The sequence below is a fragment of the Tripterygium wilfordii genome, chromosome 15 (assembly GCF_013401445.1).
Source record: "Tripterygium wilfordii isolate XIE 37 chromosome 15, ASM1340144v1, whole genome shotgun sequence".
NCBI classification, from domain to species: Eukaryota; Viridiplantae; Streptophyta; class Magnoliopsida; order Celastrales; family Celastraceae; genus Tripterygium; species Tripterygium wilfordii.
In genome coordinates this window covers 5,430,415-5,450,615 of record NC_052246.1, presented here as the reverse complement: position 1 = coordinate 5,450,615, position 20,201 = coordinate 5,430,415, and the positions used below count along the sequence as shown (strand labels likewise).

Genomic DNA, 20,201 nt, shown 5'->3' with positions numbered 1-20,201 from the left:
AATTTACAGTAAAAATATATTTTTCACAGATTTACAGTTTCTTTAACAGTACCATCACGCAACAGAAACTCTAAATCATATTCTAAATAATTTAAATATTCATTTCTATAACACTTTTTATGATTTAACATTAATATTTTTCTAAAACTATATATCACGTAAATAGTTACAGTATTTATTTTATTCAATATTTTTTTTTATTTTTTTGTGTCAAGAAGATTTAATCTGTAATTTGTTGAAATCATTAAATTAAAAAAAAATGAACAAAAAATAAAGTAATTGAGTGTGGCAGCGTGCTACCAAAGAGGTAAAATATATGGAAGGAAAAAAATAAAGTATAAAACAACTATAAAAGAGTTAAAAACTTTAATTGTTGCGGGACCCACATCAATAAAAAATTCTCAAATAACCTTCCGTTTGCTATAGGTGCACAATGAATGTAGAGTTTTACTGTAGAATGTTGAAAATGGTGAATGTAGAGAATATTTGTATTTCATTGAGAAGTCTAATATATATTTATAACGATTACTTTATTTCTAGGTATACAAATCAATTACAATATACAATCTCTGAATTTCTCTCCTAATTTGAGTCCTAATTACACAACAAAATACTCCATCAATCAACGATACACTTGCCATATACGAAGTATATTACAACTCATTTGTCAACATAGCACACAAGAAATTTGCAGTTCCATTTTCAGTCACTGGTGTGAAGTAATTTTCACTAAAGGACAAAAGTGAGACTCTAAATTTGGAGTCCAGTTTCGGTATCCCGCTTCTGCTGTGGATCGCCTTAGTGATAGAGTTCTTTTTATCTTTATCACATCGGGTATAAAAAATCCAAAGGCCAAGACTTCCTTTCAGTCAACACTTTTAAAAGTTATTATCCTTGTCAAAGAAGAAACAATAATCCAATCAAGTGCAACAAAAGTTTTCCACAACATCGTCATTGCCTACGTAAACCTCAGAAGCACGTCTATACATATCCAGACATCATCCGCAATCAATTTGAACCAAAAGAAAGAAGACAAAAATCATGGAGGTCTGGTGCATCCTTCTTGTCACTCTTTCCACGGCTGCTCTTCTCAAAGCCCTCATCAACCTCTTGATTCCCAAAAAGCTCCCCAACAACCTCCCCCCGGGCCCTTTTACAATTCCCATCATCAGCAACATTTTATGGCTTTTCAAAGCAGGTCCAGACGTCGAGCTCATTCTTCGGCCACTCCACGCCAAGTTGGGTCCTTTAGTAACACTTCACATCGGCTCAGGCATCGCCATCTTTGTTTCTGATCGCGCTCTTGCATACCAAACTTTGGTCCAAAATGGTGCAGTTTTCTCCGATCGTCCGCGATCTGGCCCTGTAGCCAGGATAAATAATAGTAATCAGCATAATATTAACTCGGCTGCCTACGGCCCGACGTGGCGTCTCCTGCGCCGTAATCTCACCGCTGAGATCCTCCACCCTTCGCGTGTGAAATCGTATTCACACGCCCGGAGTTGGGTTCTGAACATTCTGATGGATAGGCTGAAGTCCGAGGCAGCAAAATCAGGTAATCCTGTTATCGTCATGGACCATTTTCGGTATGGAATGTTTTGCTTGTTAGTGCTAATGTGTTTTGGGGACAAGCTAAATGAGAATCAGATAAAGGAAATCGAGGACGTTGAGCTTCGCTTTCTTTTCAATGATAGTAAGTTTCAAGTACTAAATTTCTGGCCAAGTCTGATGAAGATTGTGTTACGCAAGCGATGGCAGCTGTTTTTGAAGCTTCAACAGGACAAAGAAGCTGTGTTGGTTCCTCTGATAAGGGCGCGAAAAAAGGCGAAAGAAGAGGGTTTAAAAGATGCAGTCTTATCTTATGTGGATACCTTATTGGATTTAGAGCTGCCAGAAGAGAAAAGAAAGGTAAATGAAAAGGAAATGGTGAGTCTGTGCTCTGAGTTTCTTGATGCAGGAACCGATACTACTGCCGCTGCCCTGCAGTGGGTAATGGCTAATTTGGTCAAGTACCCAGATGTACAAGAGAAATTGTTTATGGAAATTAAAGGAGTCGTGGGAGAAGGTGCGGTGGAGATCGGAGAAGATGAATTGCAGAGGATGCCGTATCTTAAAGCAGTGATTTTGGAAGGGTTGAGGCGTCACCCACCTTCACATTTTGTAGTGCCACATGCAGTTACAGAGGATGTAGTGATTGATAAATATGTGATACCCAAGAATGCGATTGTGAATTTCATGGTAGCAGAGATGGGTTTGGACCCAAAGGTGTGGGAAGATCCAATGGGGTTCAAGCCAGAGAGGTTTATGAGTAGTGATGGTGAGGTGGTGTTTGATATAACGGGGAGTAAAGAGATTAAGATGATGCCATTTGGGGTTGGGAGGAGGATGTGTCCTGGATTTGGATTGGCAATGCTTCATTTGGAGTATTTTGTGGCAAATTTGGTTTTGAATTTTGAGTGGAAAGCTAAAGATGGAGATGATGTTGATTTGTCTGAGAAGCAAGAGTTCATAATGGTGATGAAGAATCCATTGCAAGCCTACATTTCCCCAAGGTCAAAATAAAGATAAAAGTACAAGTTTTTAAAGTTCAAATTTATTGAACTATCTTGTTTGAAATTGTGCTACAACTTCAATTAGTGTGTGTATTGTAATGAGTTCATGACGATGAATCAATGATAGAAAACTACTTCTGTAATCATGTGAAACAAAACCTATCCATCTTGGGCTTTCTGTGCTTTTGACACAAAATGCTCCGAGTACCTCTTTTGGCCTACGCAGAACTTCTAGTGTGTAAAAAATGTCCTCACGTGGAGAATTCAAACAGAGAAAGGAAAGCTAACCGGAAAAATTGTCATGAAAAATATCCTCACGATGTCATAAACTTAAACTCCCAATAACAGGTAACTCAAACGATTTTGTCCTTAAAAGGGTTGTCTACGAGGTTACGATTGGGAAGAGCTAGACTTGAACTTATAAAACCAAACAGTTTTGTCTAAATGGGCTACCAAGATTGGATTATCTAGCACTACTATTTCAGATCATAAATTTGCAAAGTCAATAAGTAGGGAGTTATAAAAGCTGTTCTCCATGATGGAGATTAGAGCAATGAAGGAAAGATAGGGAGTTATAAAAGCTGTTCTCCATGATGGAGATTAGAGCAATGAAGGAAAGATTCCCGATTAGGGCAAATGCAATGGGAATTAATTTGCTGGTCTCATCTCTATTACACAAAAAGTCAAGTCAAACACGAATTCTAATACAGCCACATCAGCAAAACACAAATTTCTTTAAAGTTTTTCTTCCCACACGCTTTCTCTTTCCACCCAACCCAACAACATTCCATTCCTCCATATTATCCACAACAAAACTACATCAAAACATCAAATATCAATACATCCACATTAGCAAAACACTTATCCCAATACAACCACATAAGCAAAACACATTTTACAATACAGTCACATCAGTAAAATACAATATCTTTGTTGGCCCAATACCACTTCACCATTGCATTTGCCCTTAGATCGGGGGGGTTGGAATTGGTTTTTTAGGTGAGTTTCTTATGCCACAGTAATTGCAGACTTGCAGTCTTCGTCCACTTTCTTCTGGCCTTTTTTGTGGGGCCCTTATAGACACATGTCATGCATTTAGTGGGAATGGGGGCGCTGTGGTTATATTTGCTACAATTGGCTGTAGTGTTTTTAATCCCAACCATTCATCAAATCTGATGGCTGAGATAAGAAAAAACAGCTCATCACCATCAACTTTGAGTTTTTTCCTTGTTAAGATCACGCCTCTCTCCCCTTTCGTTTCTTCTCCGTATAGAGACCCTTCTCCGATCGATTCTTGTCTCACATCTTTCTCTCTCTACCCATGCTTGTTTTTCTCTCCCAATTTTGATGTTCCAATTCAACAAATTTCAAAAATTTCGCAAATTTATTTGCGACAAAGCAAACTATAGAATACCCATTCGGTTAGATCACTATGACGCTTAAAGAGCAAGGTTTAGGAGCCTAAACAAAGAAGCCTGAAATCGAATACAAGAATAGCACATCAGAAGAGCAGTATGAGGAGGGACGTGAGAGATGTCGACCATGGCAAGAGTTGTTTGTCCTGTCCTGCTGTCGCTCCCAGGTTGTTTGATGCGAGAGTACCAATTTTCAAAAGAGCTGGTTCGTGGGCGGTCTCTCAAAATTTTAGCCTTTTAAGTCGGAGAATATCAATTTTAGGAGGGAAGAAGAGAAACCCAGAGTTAATGGTGATGAGTTGTTTTTGATCTCAGCCATCAGATTTGATGAATGACTAGGATTAAAAAAATACAACCAACTATAGCAAATATAACTACAGCGGGATATGCGCCGCACCAAATCAGCTTTGGTGTGCGCTTCCCACTGGATATTTTCTCCATTCTTATTGCACATAGGACACATTAGCTGAAAGATCCAAATTTAAGAGATCTGCATCATAAATAATTGTTAGTTTAGGATATTTAAACCCCTTATTTTAAACCTCCCTCCGTGTCTTATATTCTTTTCATTTCATTTCTTGTCACATATATATATACTAAACATATATTATTACATATATATATATATATATATGTATATATACACTAAACACACACACACACACAAAACATATATAGATTAAAAAAAATCACATTCTTAATTGTATCTTTTTCATATTTTTTCACCCATTTTTTTATTTATTTTGATTAATATTTTTGGTTTTTATTAATTTTTCAAATTATCATTTTCCTTTTTAATTTTTCTATAAATAAAAGATAAATTATATTTTTTGATATTAATTTGATAGTTTTTCAAGATAGACAATAATTTATATTTTCAAGCACATAAACAAAAGTTTTGAAAGAAGATTTGATGAATCCATATGAATGCATGTACGTATCGAATCGTTCCGTATACGAAGTAGCTTATGCTGCTGTGCAAGTATGCCTATAGTGAACCCATTAAGGTGTGATAACAGGCATTGGATAATCCCTTGTCAAACCAACTTTGACATAGTGATTACCATTTACGTGCCCTATAGAGAATATTCATTCAACATAACAAAAGAGCTCATATTTTGATTGACTAAAACATTATACCATATCAGTTTCAAATTCACATCTATCATCAACTTTGATATTATCTGTCATCTCGTCCGCTTGTTCGTCTTCTTGCTTTATTTCGGCTGAGATAAAATCACCCTATCAAATAAAAAATACACTAAATAACAATTGCACTAAATAAAAAATATTTACTTAAAAATATTAAATCAGTATACGTATTTACATGTTCACTTAAACTGCTTGGCAAATGATAGTCGAAAAGATCGCTGAAGTAATTCATATCCATAATAGATTTCAACTGCACTTAATAGGTTCCAATGGACTACCCAAAACTCTGCATATATAAGACCAGTTATTGAAAAATAAAGTAACAAGGTAAGATCGGTAACAAGAGATGGGTCCTAAAGGCCCACTTTGGGAAGAGATTTCAGCAGGAATGACGAGGTTGGGTTACAAGAGAAATTCCAAGAGATGCAAGGAAAAATGGGAGATATATATAGGTGTATATGGGAGGTGTGGGTTGCACTATAATGGAGCTTGTATAGTAGCCATAGCTAGCTAGCTTTTAGTTCCTTCGGAATCAACTATAGTTGCACCTGTATATGTGAAATGATATCACCTGAATTGAAGCAAAGGAATCTCACATTTATTGGGCATCACACAACAAAAATGCCACACATGTTATAAGTGTTATATTATTTATGTGGGTAATGAGATTATTTTTTTTATATCATCCACAAATTGGAACAGACTTCGAAAAATGAACCTTTAATTTTTTTTAAGAGACAAGTCAATCAATGAATGAAATGAATCTATGTCTCCCCTGATTTGTACCTTATATAGCCATATAGGGGGGTTTGTACTACTTTACATGGGAGGGGGTTTGTATATAACTACCCATAATCCTTTGTTAGCCACTTGGACGTCTTGAAAGATTATCATCCTACCTGGATTTTGTAATCAATACAATTAGCTTTAAATAATCTTTTGCTTACGATTTACAATACGAAAGTCAAGAATTGATGGAATGGACAAATATTTTTTTATGTCTCAGGTTGGCAGGTTTCACATTATCATGTGCCATCCTCAATCACCAACTCCACTACTCAAAATCATTTTGTCATCTGCTAAAAGAAATGGAGTTCTGGTTCATCATCCTAATCTCCATCTCCATAGCTGCCCTTCTCAAAGTTCTCATCAACTTCGCAATTCCCACTACCAAACCAACCAACAAACTCCCTCCCTCTCCTTTTACTATTCCTATCATCACCAACATCCTATGGCTTGGCAAATCATTTTCAGACCTCGAGCCAATTCTTCGCTCTCTCTACGCCAAATTAGGCCCTGTGGTCACTCTCCACATCGGCCCGCGCACCGCCATCTTTGTCTCCGATCGCTTCCTCACCCACCAAGCATTAGTCCAAAACGGTGTAGTTTTTGCTGACCGTCCACCTCCTGGTGCTTTTGACCAAATCCTCCATTGCAATCAACACAATATCAACTCTGCTTCCTACGGCCCGACATGGCGCATCCTGAGGCGTAACATATCTGCGGAGATTCTCCATCCTTCGCGGGTGAGATCGTACTCGAATGCTCGCAAATGGGTGCTGCAAATTCTACTTGATCGGTTAAGATCAAAGTCTGAACCCGGAGAGGCAGTTCGCGTGGTGGACGAGTTTCAGTACGCTATGTTTTGCTTGTTAGTGCTTATGTGTTTTGGGGACAAGCTTAGTGAAAATCAGATTAAAGAAATTGGGTCTGTTCAGCGAAACTTGCTTCTGCGTTTCACAAAATTCAACGTGCTAAATTTCTGGCCGACTGCGACAAAGATTTTGCTGCATAAGTGGTGGCAAGAGTTCCATAAGCTTCACCAAGAACAAAAGGATGTGTTGATTCCTCTGATAAGAGCGCGAAAGATGGTGAAGGAAGAGAGTTTGAGTAAAGACAAAGGAGAGTATGTGGTGTCGTATGTCGATACTTTGCTCGATTTAGAGCTTCCGGAAGAAAAGAGAAAGCTTGACGAAGGGGAAATGAAGGCTTTGTGCTCTGAGTTCTTAAATGCAGGCACAGATACTACTTCGACTGCCCTGCAATGGATTATGGCTAATTTGGTGAAGTATCCACAAATACAAGAGAAGCTATTTCGAGAAATAAAAGGGGTTGTTGGAGATGGGGAGGTATTTTTGATCAATGAAGACGACTTGCAGAGGATGCCATATCTAAAAGCTGTGATCTTGGAAGGCTTAAGGCGTCATCCTCCTGCACATTTTGTGCTGCCACATGCGGTTACAGAGGATACAATGCTGGATAATTACTTGATACCCAAGAATGGGGTTATCAATTTCGCGGTGGCGGAGATGGGATGGGATCCCAAGGTGTGGGAAGACCCGATGTCATTCAAGCCGGAGAGGTTCATGAGTAGCGATGATGGTGGAGCTGGAGAAGCATTCGATATAACGGGGAGTAAAGAGATTAAGATGATGCCATTTGGGGCTGGTAGGAGGATGTGTCCTGGTTATGGATTGGGAATGCTTCATTTGGAGTATTTTGTTGCGAATTTGGTTTGGAATTTCGAGTGGAAAGCTAAGGATGGAGATGGTGTTGATTTGTCTGAGAAGTTGGAGTTCACGGTGGTGATGAAGAATCCATTGCACGCATACATTTCCCCCAGGTCAAAATTAGCTTAATTGCCTGAAGTTGTGGATCTTAGTAAGTATTGTGGTAGAAATTTCCTTTTGCTTTTGATTGAAGTTTTTGAGTAGCTATTTAGTGGTGTTGGCACACCACATCATATACATGTTGGTGTATATGATTTGAATTACAAAGTACCTATCTTCATTCTGAACCACTCATGTATTGCCAACAACGGTTTGTTAATTGAAATTATGCTATTGATTTTGGTACATCAGATCAACATATCACTATACTTCTCGTGAATTGACATTATCATTTTGTTTCTTTATCATGTATTGAATAATGTGATCTACTTTGAGCATATTATATAACTATAGTTGCTTGACAAGCCAAATCCGACTTTTCTTCTTGATATAATAAAGATATATTATTAATTTTTTGATAGAGGATAATTAAACCATATACATAATGCAAAAGTGTGTCACCACTTGACCAACTCTTGCTCCTGACTAATTGATTCAAGTGCAGACAAAAAGGAAGTTTAATATTAATATAATGAACTCATCCTTCATTTCCTGGTAAGTGATATTGATGAATAGTGTAATTGACTTCTATTTTAATTTGTTCTTTGTTTACTTGTAAAAGTCAGTTTTATTGATTGAATAATTCAAAGTGATCGGCACGCCAAGAAGATTATTATATTGATGGTGATAGTATTATAAATTATAATCACTTGAATAATTTTTTTCTAAATTGATTTTTTTGAAACAGGGTTTGGGAATGGATGGACATATGTGTACCTAATGTTCGATTTCAATGAGAAACAAATTTTTCAATGGTATTTAAAAAAAAACACAATGCTCTTTATAGTCATTCTATTGAACACCCCATGTGTATTAAAAACCCCAAAAAAAGTAATCCTCTTGTGAAAAATGATTAAGACCCCCAATTTATAACCCTCATTTTATCTACAATACATATGCAATGTTGGATGTTAAGTAGGTCATATATGTGTATTTTTAATCAATGACTATGACACATGCCACATAAGATTGAAGATAAAATGAGAATGATAAATTGTCTATTAGTGTTATAGTAGACCCAAACTCATTTAAGTAACATACAATATTTATAAATTTTTTTAGGAAAGTTCCTTTTTTATAATCCTTATGTAGCTCGTCATCTTCTACGATTTTCCAATGAAATCGATCTTGGTATTCAAAGTTTCTTGACCTCTCTAAACTCTACTTTTTTTTAGGAGAATTATAGGATGAACTTAATATTTTCTAATTTAACACGTAAATATAAATTTATTTTTTTATTTTTAATTTAAGGGTTAATATGTCATTCTAAATAAAGATATTTATGTAAAATTTAAAAAATTTATAAGTGGTATAAAATTAGTACTTGTGCAAATAAAATTTCTCTCTGTTTTTTTTTTTAATACATTGTACATCTGCATCATAAATACCTTTCTTAGCACCTGGATGTGTTGAAAGATCATCATCCTAGGTGGAATTTGTGATCAAATTCAAGACAATAACGGTTAGATGACCATAACCGTTAGATGACCTTTTGTTTGCTTTGCGATTTGTTTACGAAAATGGTCAATAAATGACAAAAATGGACAAGTATTTATTTTATGTCCTCAATTACCAACTCCACTACCCAAACCATTTTGTCATCTGCTAAAAGAATGGAATTCTGGTTCATCATCCTCATCTCCATCTCCATAGCTGCCCTTCTCAAAGCTCTCATCAACTTCGCAATTCCTACTAACAAACCAACCAACAAACTCCCTCCCTCTCCTTTTACCATTCCTATCATCTCCAACATCCTATGGCTTCGCAAATCATTTTTAGACCTCGAGCCAATTCTTCGCTCTCTCTACGCCAAATTAGGCCCTGTGGTCACTCTCCACATCGGCCCTAGCACCGCCATATTTGTCTCTGATCGCTTACTCACCCACCAAGCATTAGTCCAGAACGGTGCAGTCTTCGCTGACCGTCCACCCGCTGGTGCTGCTGAACAGATACTCACTTGCAATCAACACAACATCAACTCTGCTTCCTATGGCCTGACATGGCGCATCCTGAGGCGTAACATGTCTGCAGAGATTCTCCATCCTTCGCGAGTGAGATCCTACTCGCACGCGCGCAAATGGGTGCTGCAAATTCTACTTGATAGGTTAAGATCAAAGTCTGAACCCGGTGAGGCAATCCGTGTGGTGGACGAGTTTCATTACGCTATGTTTTGCTTGTTAGTGCTTATGTGTTTTGGGGACAAGCTTAGTGAAAATCAGATTAAAGAAATTGGGTCTGTTCAGCGAAACTTGCTTGTGCGTTTCACAAAATTCAACGTGCTAAATTTCTGGCCGACTGCGACAAAGATTTTGCTGCATAAGTGGTGGCAAGAGTTCTATAAGCTTCACCAAGAACAAAAGGATGTGTTGATTCCTTTGATAAGAGCGCGAAAGAAGGCGAAGGAAGAGAGTTTGAGTAAATTTAAGGAAGGCAAAGAAGAGTATGTGGTGTCGTATGTCGATACTTTGCTCGATTTAGAGCTTCCGGAAGAAAAGAGAAAGCTTGATGAAGGGGAACTGATGACTTTGTGCTCTGAGTTCTTAAATGGAGGAACAGATACTACTTCGACTGCACTGCAATGGATTATGGCTAATTTGGTGAAGTACCCACAAATACAAGAGAAGCTATTTAGAGAAATCAAAGGGGTTGTTGGAGATGGGGAGGTATTTTTGATCAAAGAAGACGACTTGCAGAGGATGCCATATCTAAAAGCTGTGATCTTGGAAGGCTTAAGGCGTCATCCTCCTGGACATTTTTTGTTGACACATGCAGTTACAGAGGATACAACGCTGGATAATTACTTGATACCCAAGAATGGGGTTATCAATTTCGCTGTGGCGGAGATGGGATGGGATCCCAAGGTGTGGGAAGACCCGATGTCATTCAAGCCGGAGAGGTTCATGAGTAGCGATGGTTGCAGAGCAGGAGAAGGATTTGATATAACGGGGAGTAAAGAGATTAAGATGATGCCATTCGGGGTTGGTAGGAGGATGTGTCCTGCTTATGGATTGGGAATGCTTCATTTGGAGTATTTTGTGGCGAATTTGGTTTGGAATTTCGAGTGGAAAGCTAAAGATGGAGACTGTGTTGATTTGTCCGAGAAGTTCGAGTTCACGGTGGTGATGAAGAATCCATTGCAGGCATGCATTTCTCCTAGGTCAAAATATCTACCTTAATTTGTGGATCTTACTAAGTATTGTGGTTGAAATTTCCTTTTGCGTTGGATCGAAGTTTCTGAGTAACTATTCAATGGTTTTGGCATACCACGCCATATATACGTTGATGTGGTGCACCATAATCAACGGGACGATGTCAACTCATATGCATTTGGTGTATTCTTGAAATTTGAATTACAAAGTAACTATCTTCATTTTTAACTACTCATGAATTGTCATCAACCGCTCGTGAATTGACATTATCCTATTGATTCTCGTATGCACATTAGCATATAACATGATGTACCAGAATCATTGAGTAATTTTTCGAAAGTTCTTATGTATTGAATACTGTGATCTACTTTCAGCATATTATATTACTGTACTTGCTTGAGACTTTTGCTTGATATAATTGTTGAGTTATATATATGATCAATTTTTTGAGGGAGGATAATCAAACCATAGACATCATGCACAGTATAAAAAGTTAAAAAAGTATGTACCCACTTGAAGAAATGAAAGGGAAGCTTCCTTAAAGGAAGTTTCTAATTGACTATTAATATAAGGATTAATGGTTGCTCTTCATTTCCTGGTAACTGATGATGAACAGTGTAATTGACTATAGTTCTTTGTTTGATTGTAAATGACACTTCTATTGATTGAATCATTCAGTTTGAGCGGCACGCCAAGAAGATTCATATTCATGGTGATAGTATTATAAGTTATAAATTGGAAGGAAAAATGTATATAGTATAAGAACTTTAGCTAGATCAAAGAATTTAAACCACAACTTGAAAGCATGATCAACATTCAAAAGCTATAATCTACTACATACTACTTTCAGCTATGGATTTGTTCTTGATCAACAACCTACAAAACCAGAGAACAAAACAAACAAAATAGTGGGTGGTCTTCCTCTGCTTCTCTAACCCCTTTGGGCACGATGTCTGAGTGTTAGAGTGGAGAGGGAACCTACCCCTTTAATAAACTTTATATGGGCCCCATTACGGGCCACAACTAGATCTACTCTTAATTTGACTCAAACTCATACTTAAATACATAGTACCAATGAGGTGTGTTTATAGCTCATAACTTTATCGGATCACTGTAGTACAACTTCATTTTACTACAGTGGTTTGCCAAACTTAGCGGATCACTATAATACAACTTCATTTTAGCGGAAGTTTACAGGAGCTTCTGGGGTGAATTTTTCGACTTTTCTTTACTTTTAATCCTATAAAAGAGGATTCAGTATCAGTTTACAATAGCTGTTGGGATGCTCTTACGACTAGCTCGTATAAGAAATATCATGTGTTTGCCTGACAAGCGTGGTTTACGGGCTGTTATCAGTGTTTAATCATCATCACATTTAATATACTCGATTTGAAATTGATACGGGTAAAAGGACATTGAATCAAGACAAACCCTTCATTAACACTTGATAAGGAAACAAACATTTTAATTAAGTGAAGTAAATTAACCCTTGAAGACGAAGCCATCAATTGGGATTATTTTAGAAACAATCATGGAGAAAACATCTCTTTCGGTGAGTCCTTCCAGAAAGCTTCCAACATAGTAATCCTTTTCCGGTTCTTTTTCAGTGGAAATCACTTATAAAATGCTTCTAGTGGGATGATTTGTTGAGTAAAAAGGTTATTCAATGAATCTTAAAACACTACTCAAAATATTCATATTGTTGGTTTTCTTTAAATCCCTATATGTATTACCAACTCCTTATTATTATCGACCAACCCATTTTTGATAGGTAATAAAGAATGGGGCAATTATCAATAATGACATAATTGAAAAGATATATTCCAATAAGGACAATCAAAAAAAATTATTAATAAGGACACAATTCATTAAAGTACGTATATACCTTTTTCATTTAATAAAATTGCAATCGACGCTTTTCCAGTCTTTCTCTTCTACATTTTCTCTACACACACATGACATCATCAAATGAAACTTCAAAACGATTTATCTCTTAAAATATATGACGAAATTTGAAAAAATATATATATATATACTAAATCAGCGTGAAAAACTCTTTCAAATAAGCTAGGTCCATTGTCGATCTGAGATGAGAAAAATATCACATATAATTTATTTGCATTGCATATAATTTATCTGCAGTGTATATAATTTATCTTTAGGTGTAGATAAATTTCAATATATAGTAACAACCATGACACAATATCACAACAAATAATGCAAATCAACAAACACAGATAAATTTCAATATGTACTAACAATAACAAAACCACAACAAATAGTGTAGATAAATTTAGTGCAAAATTATGTCTATATAATTCACAACTCTAATATGCAAACTTTGAACCTTGATTTGACCTTTAAAACGTTATAATCTCAAAAAATATATTAGATACAATTATGTGGTTCTTAGATTCTTCTTTTGAAAGCATTAAAAATTGTCTCAATTAAAGCTCAAACCCATGAGTTATGGTTGTCCGAACATATTGACCTCAAAACTAACGTCAAAAACAAAGCTCAGATACGTAAACGTTGAGCCTCTATTTGACCTCTAAAATGTTCGAATCTCTAATATATATTAAAAATATTTTTGTGGGTCTTAGAGTCTTATTTTGAAAGCCACAAACATAGTCTCAATCGGAGCTCAAACGAATGAGTTATGGCTATCTGATTATAATGACGTCGAACACACTAATGTCAGAAATACAACTCCTATGTGCAAATGTTGGGTCTAGATTTGACCTTTAAAATGTTTGAATCTCCAAAAATTTATTGTGGGTCTTCGAGTTTTCTTTCGAACACCATAAAAGTCATCTAAATCAAAGCTTAAACAAGTAAGTTATGGTTGTCTGATCACACTGACATCAGAAAATATCTTTGATTGGTGAAATTTAAGAGTAAAACAAGGGTTGATTTAGACGATAGTCAAGAAAAAAGATATTTTAAATAATTTATCCTTAATGGAATAATTTTTTTTTTATGTATCTTATGAGTTAAAATAAATTAGAATAGACCTATTGGAATAAAAAAATTATTTTGATTGACTATTGCTAATTAACCCTAGATAATAATGGTTTATTTCGACTCATTTAAAAAAATTATCAAAACAACGGATTTTGAAAAACATTCAAGTGTCCAATATAGATCTTAGATTCAAAGAATTCAAAAAAAAAGTGTTTAATGTGAATTTTTGCAAATGGATTATACTGACAAGCAATATTGTCGGTCCATGAGTTCGGAGGAGCAATAGAAAACTCACCAATAACTGATTGATTGATCAGTTAAATTAATGTCTAAAAAATCAGTTGTGACCAACCGTTTACACCCATGGTCAAACTCACTTCTTCTTTGAATTCCGACAACCATATTTCTGTCAAAAATTGGTTGAGGAAGATGCGCCTCGTTGAGATAAGTTGAATGATACTGTTGTTGAGATAAGTTGAATGATACTATATATGGTAGGAGCTTTATTATTAGACAAGATAGAAATACATTTACAGCTGCTGGCACACTTCAAAGGTAAAAAGCAAGGAGGACTGAAGTTTTCCATTACATAATTTATTATACATCCTGACTCTTACTTACGTTTATCTTGGGAAAACGTGGACCTCCAATGAAGTCTTCATCACAGTTGTTAGCTCTTGTTTCTCAGACAAATCAACTTCATCTCCATCTTTAGCTTTCCATTCTAAATTCCAAACCAAATTTGCCACAAAATACTCCAAATGAAGCATTGCCAATCCAAGTCCAGGACAAATCCTCCTACCAACCCCAAATGGCATCATCTTAATCTCTTTATTCCCTGTTATATCAAACACCACCTCACCATCACTACTCATAAACCTCTCTGGCTTGAACCCCATTGGATCTTCCCACACCTTTGGGTCCCAACCCATCTGTGCTACCATGAAATTGACAGTTGAATTCTTGGGTATCAAATATTGATCCAGCATTACCTCCTCTGTAACCGCATGTGGCAACACAAAATGTCCAGGAGGGTGACGCCTCAAGCCTTCCAAAACTACTGCTTTGAGATATGGCATTCTCTGCAACTCATCTTCTTTGACGACGACTTCTCCTTCTCCGACAACCCCTTTAATTTCTCTGAATAACTTCTCTTGTATATGTGGATACTTCACCAAATTAGCCATGATCCATTGCAAGGCAGTCGAAGTAGTATCGGTGCCACCATTTAGAAACTCATTGCACAAGCTAACCATTTCCCCTTCATCAAGCTTTCTATTCTCATGAGGAATTTCTAAATCTAACAAAGTATCGACGTACGACAGGACATAGTCTTCATCTTCCACCTTGTTGATACCCTCTCTGTTTGCCTTCTTGCGTGCCTCGATTAAAGGAATCAGTACAGCTTCTTGGTCTCGACGAAGACTCAGCATCTGCTGCCATCGCTTGCGGAGCAAAATCTTTGTCACGCTTGGCCAAATATTGAACACATTGAATCTAAGCAGGTTTAGAGCGAAGCGGCGCTGAACCTCCTCGACTTCTTTGATCTGTTTCTCACTAAGCTTGTCGCCAAAACACATGAGCACTAACAAGCAAAACATTGCGAATTGAAAATGTTCCTTGACTAGAACTGGCTCACCGGATTGAGACTCTGAAAGAAGACGATCCATGAGGATTTGGATCACCCACTTGCGCGCATGAGAGTAACTTCTCGAGCGCGTAGGATGAAGAATCTGTGAAGTGAGATTACGCCGCAGAAGGCGCCATGTTGGGCCGTATAAAGACGTGTTGATAGTGCTCTGATTGCTATTGACTATCTTGGTGGTGGCAAGACTGGGAGGACGACTGGCGAAAACTGCTCCGTTTCGAACTAAAGCCTGGTGGGCAATGGAGTGGTCCTCGACGAAGATTATACGGCGAAAACCAATGTCGAGGGTTACAATAGGGCCTAACTTGGCAATGATAGACTTGAGAATCGACTCTAACCCAGTCAATGATTTGAAAAGCCATAGGATATCAGTGATGATGGGAATGGTAGAAGGGCTTGGAGGGAGGTTGAGGATTTGTTGTTTAGTGGGAATTAAGATCTTGAAGAAGGCTTTGAGAATGGCAGCTATGGAGAGGGAGACAAGTAGCATGAACCAGGCCTCCATGTTTATTTTTCTCAGAGAAGTAATGAAATGTTGTATAAATAAGCAGTCTTCCTTGAGCCTTGTACTTGGTGTAGTTATGTGCAGATGCTTGTGTATGCAGACAACATCTGTTTGTTTCTGGTTTGTGTGTTTTTGCAGAAGGCTAGATGCTCTTCTTTGACAGGAAAGTTGACCAACACTATTTAACTGGCACAACATTGTCATTTTGTCACAGCCTACATTTTAATTAATGGAGGTCAAAGATTGATAACGAGGCTAACATTTAATCAAATCAAGTGGCGTGTGTTAAGCACTGACCTGGATAAAGCCAATTTGGGATTACTTTATTCGCAACCATGTCAAAAAGGGACAAATGATATGGATTTAGAAAGTCTTCGTTGGATTCCCACTACGAACTGGACTTTTGACATTTTAAGCACTGACGTGGAGAAAGCCAATTTGGGATTAATTTATAAGGAACCATGCCAAAAGGCAAAAACATCTTTCACGTTCCGGTTAATAATTTTATTAAAATTAGAGGGAATGTCAATTTCTTGTTTGCCAGACCAGGCTTTTTTTAATTGGGCGGACCCTCCTACTTGGATCAAAATAATTCATGTACTTTAGAAAAATGGTCGATCAAGTTTCTCTACTTTGTTTCGGGCTAAACAAGTCATTCTACTCTTTAAAGTATAAGGGTTTAATTGTACCATTTTAAGTACAAGGACTTGTACACTCTTAAAATAACAAGTTAAAAAACTTCAATGATGTGTAAAAAATATAAGTATAAAAATTATATTAATTAATGACATGTATCGTGAAATTATTGATCAATGACATGTGCCTGTCACGTCATTAATAATAAATAAAAAAACAAAAAAATACATTTCATATATTTAATGACCACGTCAGAGGTTTTGTTTAGCCCAACATAACAACATTCAAAATACAAGAGTTTGTTTAACCCGAAACAAAGTGAAGGGGCTTGATCCATCATTTTTTTTTGACCATTTCCATACTTATCCCACAAAATATTCAAGAACTCCGATTACAAAGCTCTTATTTCCCCTTCATCAAGCTTTCTCTTCTCTTGCGGAAGCTCCAGATCGAACAATGTATCGACATACGACAACATATACTCTTCTTTGTCCTCCTTTGTTTTACTCAAACTCTCTTGCTATACAGTCTTTGGTGCCCGAATTAGAGGAATCAGTATTCCTTCTAGATCTTTACAAAGCTTCCAGAACTCCTCCCGCCCCTTCCGAAGCACAATCATAGTCACACTAGATAAATTATATCAGATAAATTATAGGCTATGCAGATAAATTACATGCACGATAGATAAATTATATCAGATAAATAGTTGTAATGCAGTGCATATAAATCAAATTTATATGCAGTGCAAATAAATTAAATTTATGCGATATTTTTTTTCATCGCAAAATATATCGATATACAGTGCAGATAAATTTATTACAGTGCAAATAAGATAAATTTGTTGTAGTGCAAATAAATTAAATTTACATGCAAGATTTTTTTTCCATGTTATAATATATCGACGAGTTTTTCATGTCAGAATATATCGATGAGTAATGTTTTTCAAAATGAGAATATATAATATATTTTTTCAACTTCCATCATGTATTTTAAAAAATAAATCATTTTAAATTTTCGTTTAAGAAAATTAAAAAAAAAGTAACAACAGATGATGTCATGCATTGGAAAAAAATGTATGCATTGAAAAAAAAAATGTCAGAGGCGTCGATGCATATGCTGTAATTCTTTTGCATCAATGTATATGTTGTAATTATTTTAAATGAAAAGATGCATATATGTAATTTTATAATTTTTATCTTTATTCTTAATTTTTTTTCTAACCGTTCTTATTGGAATAAGTTTTGTTGATTTTGTTGTCATTGGTATTTGACTCATAATATTGCTCTATAAACATTCCACCACAACAAAGAACAAACCAGGCATGTTGTTTGTAGCTATAGAGAGAATAAACAACATTTATTATACTAAGATAAGCATTTTAGCAACAGCAGCCATAACCCTTATTTTGACCTCTGCAAAATAAGTGCTTGCAATGGATTCTTCATCACAATAGTGAACTCCTGCTTCTCTGATAAATCAACATCATCTCCATCTTTAGCTTTCCACTCAAAATTCCAAACCAAATTTGCCACAAAATACTCCAAATGAAGCATTGCCAATCCAAATCCAGGACACATCCTCCTCCCAGCCCCAAATGGCATCATCTTAATCTCTTTACTTCCTGTTATATCAAACACCACTTCACCATCACTACTCAAAAACCTCTCTGGCCTGAACTCCATAGGATCTTCCCACACCTTTGGGTCCCAACCCATCTCTGCTACCATGAAATTGACAGTTCCTTTTTTGGGTATCAAGTATGTATCCAGCACCACATCCTCTGTCACCGCATGAGGCAGCACAAAATGTCCGGGAGGGTGACGTCTCAAGCCCTCCAAAACCACTGCTTTAAGGTATGACATCTTCTGCAAGTCATCTTCTTTCACCACCACATCTCCTTCACCATCTCCCACAACCCCTTTAATCTCTCTGAATAGCTTCTCTTGTATGTGTTGGTATTTCACCAAATTAGCCATAATCCATTGCAATGCAGTCGAAGTAGTATCGGTGCCTCCATTCAAGAACTCCGAGCACAAAGCCATCATTTCCCCTTCATCAACCTTTCTCTTCTCTTGCGGAAGCTCCAGATCGAACAATGTATCGACATACGACAACACATACTCTTCTTTGTCCTCCTTTGACTTACTCAAACTCTCTTGCTTTACAGTCTTTCGTGCCCGAATTAGAGGAATCAGTATTCCTTCTTGATCTTTACAGAGCTTCAAGAACTCCTCCCACCGCTTCCGAAGCAGAAACTTAGTCACACTAGGCCAGAAATTCAATACATTGAATATACCCAAATTCAAGATCAAGCGTCGCTGGACCTCCTCGATTTCCTTAATCTTGCTTTCGCTAAGCTTGTCACCAAAACACATAAGCACCAACAAGCAAAACATTGCGAATTGAAAATGCTCCATCACACGAATTGGCTCACCAGTTTTGGAATCCGAGACAAGCCGATCCATCAGGATTTGCAAAACCCACTTGCGGGCGTGAGAATAAGTTCTCACGCGAGACGGATTGAGAATCTCTGCAGAGAGATTACGCCGGAGGAGACGCCAATTAGGGCCGTAGAAAGCGGAGCTGATGTTACACTGATTGCGACTGAGTATCTTCCCCGTGGTGAGAGCCGGTGGACGGTCCGCAAAAACGGCACCGTCGTGGACCAGAGCTTGGTGAGCTAGGTAGCGGTCGGCGATGAAGATGGCAGGGCGAGACCTGATTCCGAGAGTGACTATTGGACCGAGCTTGGCATGGAGTGACCGGAGAATTGATTCGACGTCTGTCGAAGTTTTGCGAAGCCAGAAGAGGCCGCCGATGATGGGAATCCTCCGAGGGCCAGGAGGGAGTTTGTGATTCGGGTTTTTATTGTGGGACAAGAGGTTGATGAGAGCTTTGAGAAGAACAGCAATGGAGATTGAAATCAAAGCAACAAACCAGAAATCCATTTTTTGCGCAGAGACTTTGTGAGTGTGAGTGATTGCCAAGGCTTGATATTGGATTTTATGCAGATGTTTTTGTATGATCCGCAAGGCATGATAGTGTCACGTGTGGAAGTGGAAGAGCGATTTGTAATTTTTATTACCAAAATAATATTGTAAAGAATTTAATTAATGTTTATTAAGATAAAATTAAATATTGAGATAATCGAATCTTATCTAATTAATCAGGGGTATTGGATATATATGCATACAGGAGAATCTTATCTAATTAAACAGGGTATTGGATATAGAGTCCTGATTGAACAAGGGTATTGGATATATATATATACTAGTTGCATGCTCGCGTTTCGCGACATATAATTAATTTAAAAAATAAAAATTTTTGATAATTTTTCGATACTTTATTATCATAATGAATAACAGAGCTTGAATTATGGAAAATGAAAATAATTATGAGATAAACAAATAACTACAATACCTTTTTTTCAATATGTTAATAAATAATTTTCTAAGAGTGAGCGAAAAATTTGATTCATACGGAAAAAATATGCTAAGAGTTTAACAATTAT

The 20,201-nt window shown here is 36.8% G+C and overlaps 5 protein-coding genes across 5 annotated transcripts; 3 read left to right on the top strand and 2 right to left on the bottom strand.

Annotated features, from left to right (window-relative positions):
- The first annotated feature begins 1,012 nt into the window (after positions 1 to 1,012).
- LOC120016951 (cytochrome P450 89A2-like) lies at positions 1,013 to 2,695 on the top strand. Its single transcript, XM_038869965.1, has one exon. It carries the CDS (start codon positions 1,042 to 1,044, stop codon positions 2,560 to 2,562), a length of 1,521 nt encoding a protein of 506 aa, XP_038725893.1. The 5' UTR covers positions 1,013 to 1,041; the 3' UTR covers positions 2,563 to 2,695.
- Positions 2,696 to 6,066: 3,371 nt separating this feature from the next.
- Positions 6,067 to 7,979, top strand: LOC120017285 (cytochrome P450 89A2-like). Its single transcript, XM_038870460.1, has one exon. The coding sequence runs from the start codon at positions 6,094 to 6,096 to the stop codon at positions 7,756 to 7,758; it is 1,665 nt and encodes a 554-aa protein (XP_038726388.1). The 5' UTR covers positions 6,067 to 6,093; the 3' UTR covers positions 7,759 to 7,979.
- Positions 7,980 to 9,348: 1,369 nt separating this feature from the next.
- LOC120017100 (cytochrome P450 89A2-like) lies at positions 9,349 to 11,337 on the top strand. Its single transcript, XM_038870170.1, has one exon. The coding sequence runs from the start codon at positions 9,402 to 9,404 to the stop codon at positions 10,962 to 10,964; it is 1,563 nt and encodes a 520-aa protein (XP_038726098.1). The 5' UTR covers positions 9,349 to 9,401; the 3' UTR covers positions 10,965 to 11,337.
- A 3,187-nt stretch (positions 11,338 to 14,524) lies between these two features.
- On the bottom strand, positions 14,525 to 16,054 carry LOC119980036 (cytochrome P450 89A2-like). The gene has a single exon (XM_038822683.1). The coding sequence runs from the start codon at positions 16,052 to 16,054 to the stop codon at positions 14,525 to 14,527; it is 1,530 nt and encodes a 509-aa protein (XP_038678611.1).
- Positions 16,055 to 17,938: 1,884 nt separating this feature from the next.
- LOC120017233 (cytochrome P450 89A2-like) lies at positions 17,939 to 19,727 on the bottom strand. Its single transcript, XM_038870392.1, has one exon. The coding sequence runs from the start codon at positions 19,636 to 19,638 to the stop codon at positions 18,091 to 18,093; it is 1,548 nt and encodes a 515-aa protein (XP_038726320.1). The 5' UTR covers positions 19,639 to 19,727; the 3' UTR covers positions 17,939 to 18,090.
- Between the last annotated feature and the right edge of the window lie 474 nt (positions 19,728 to 20,201).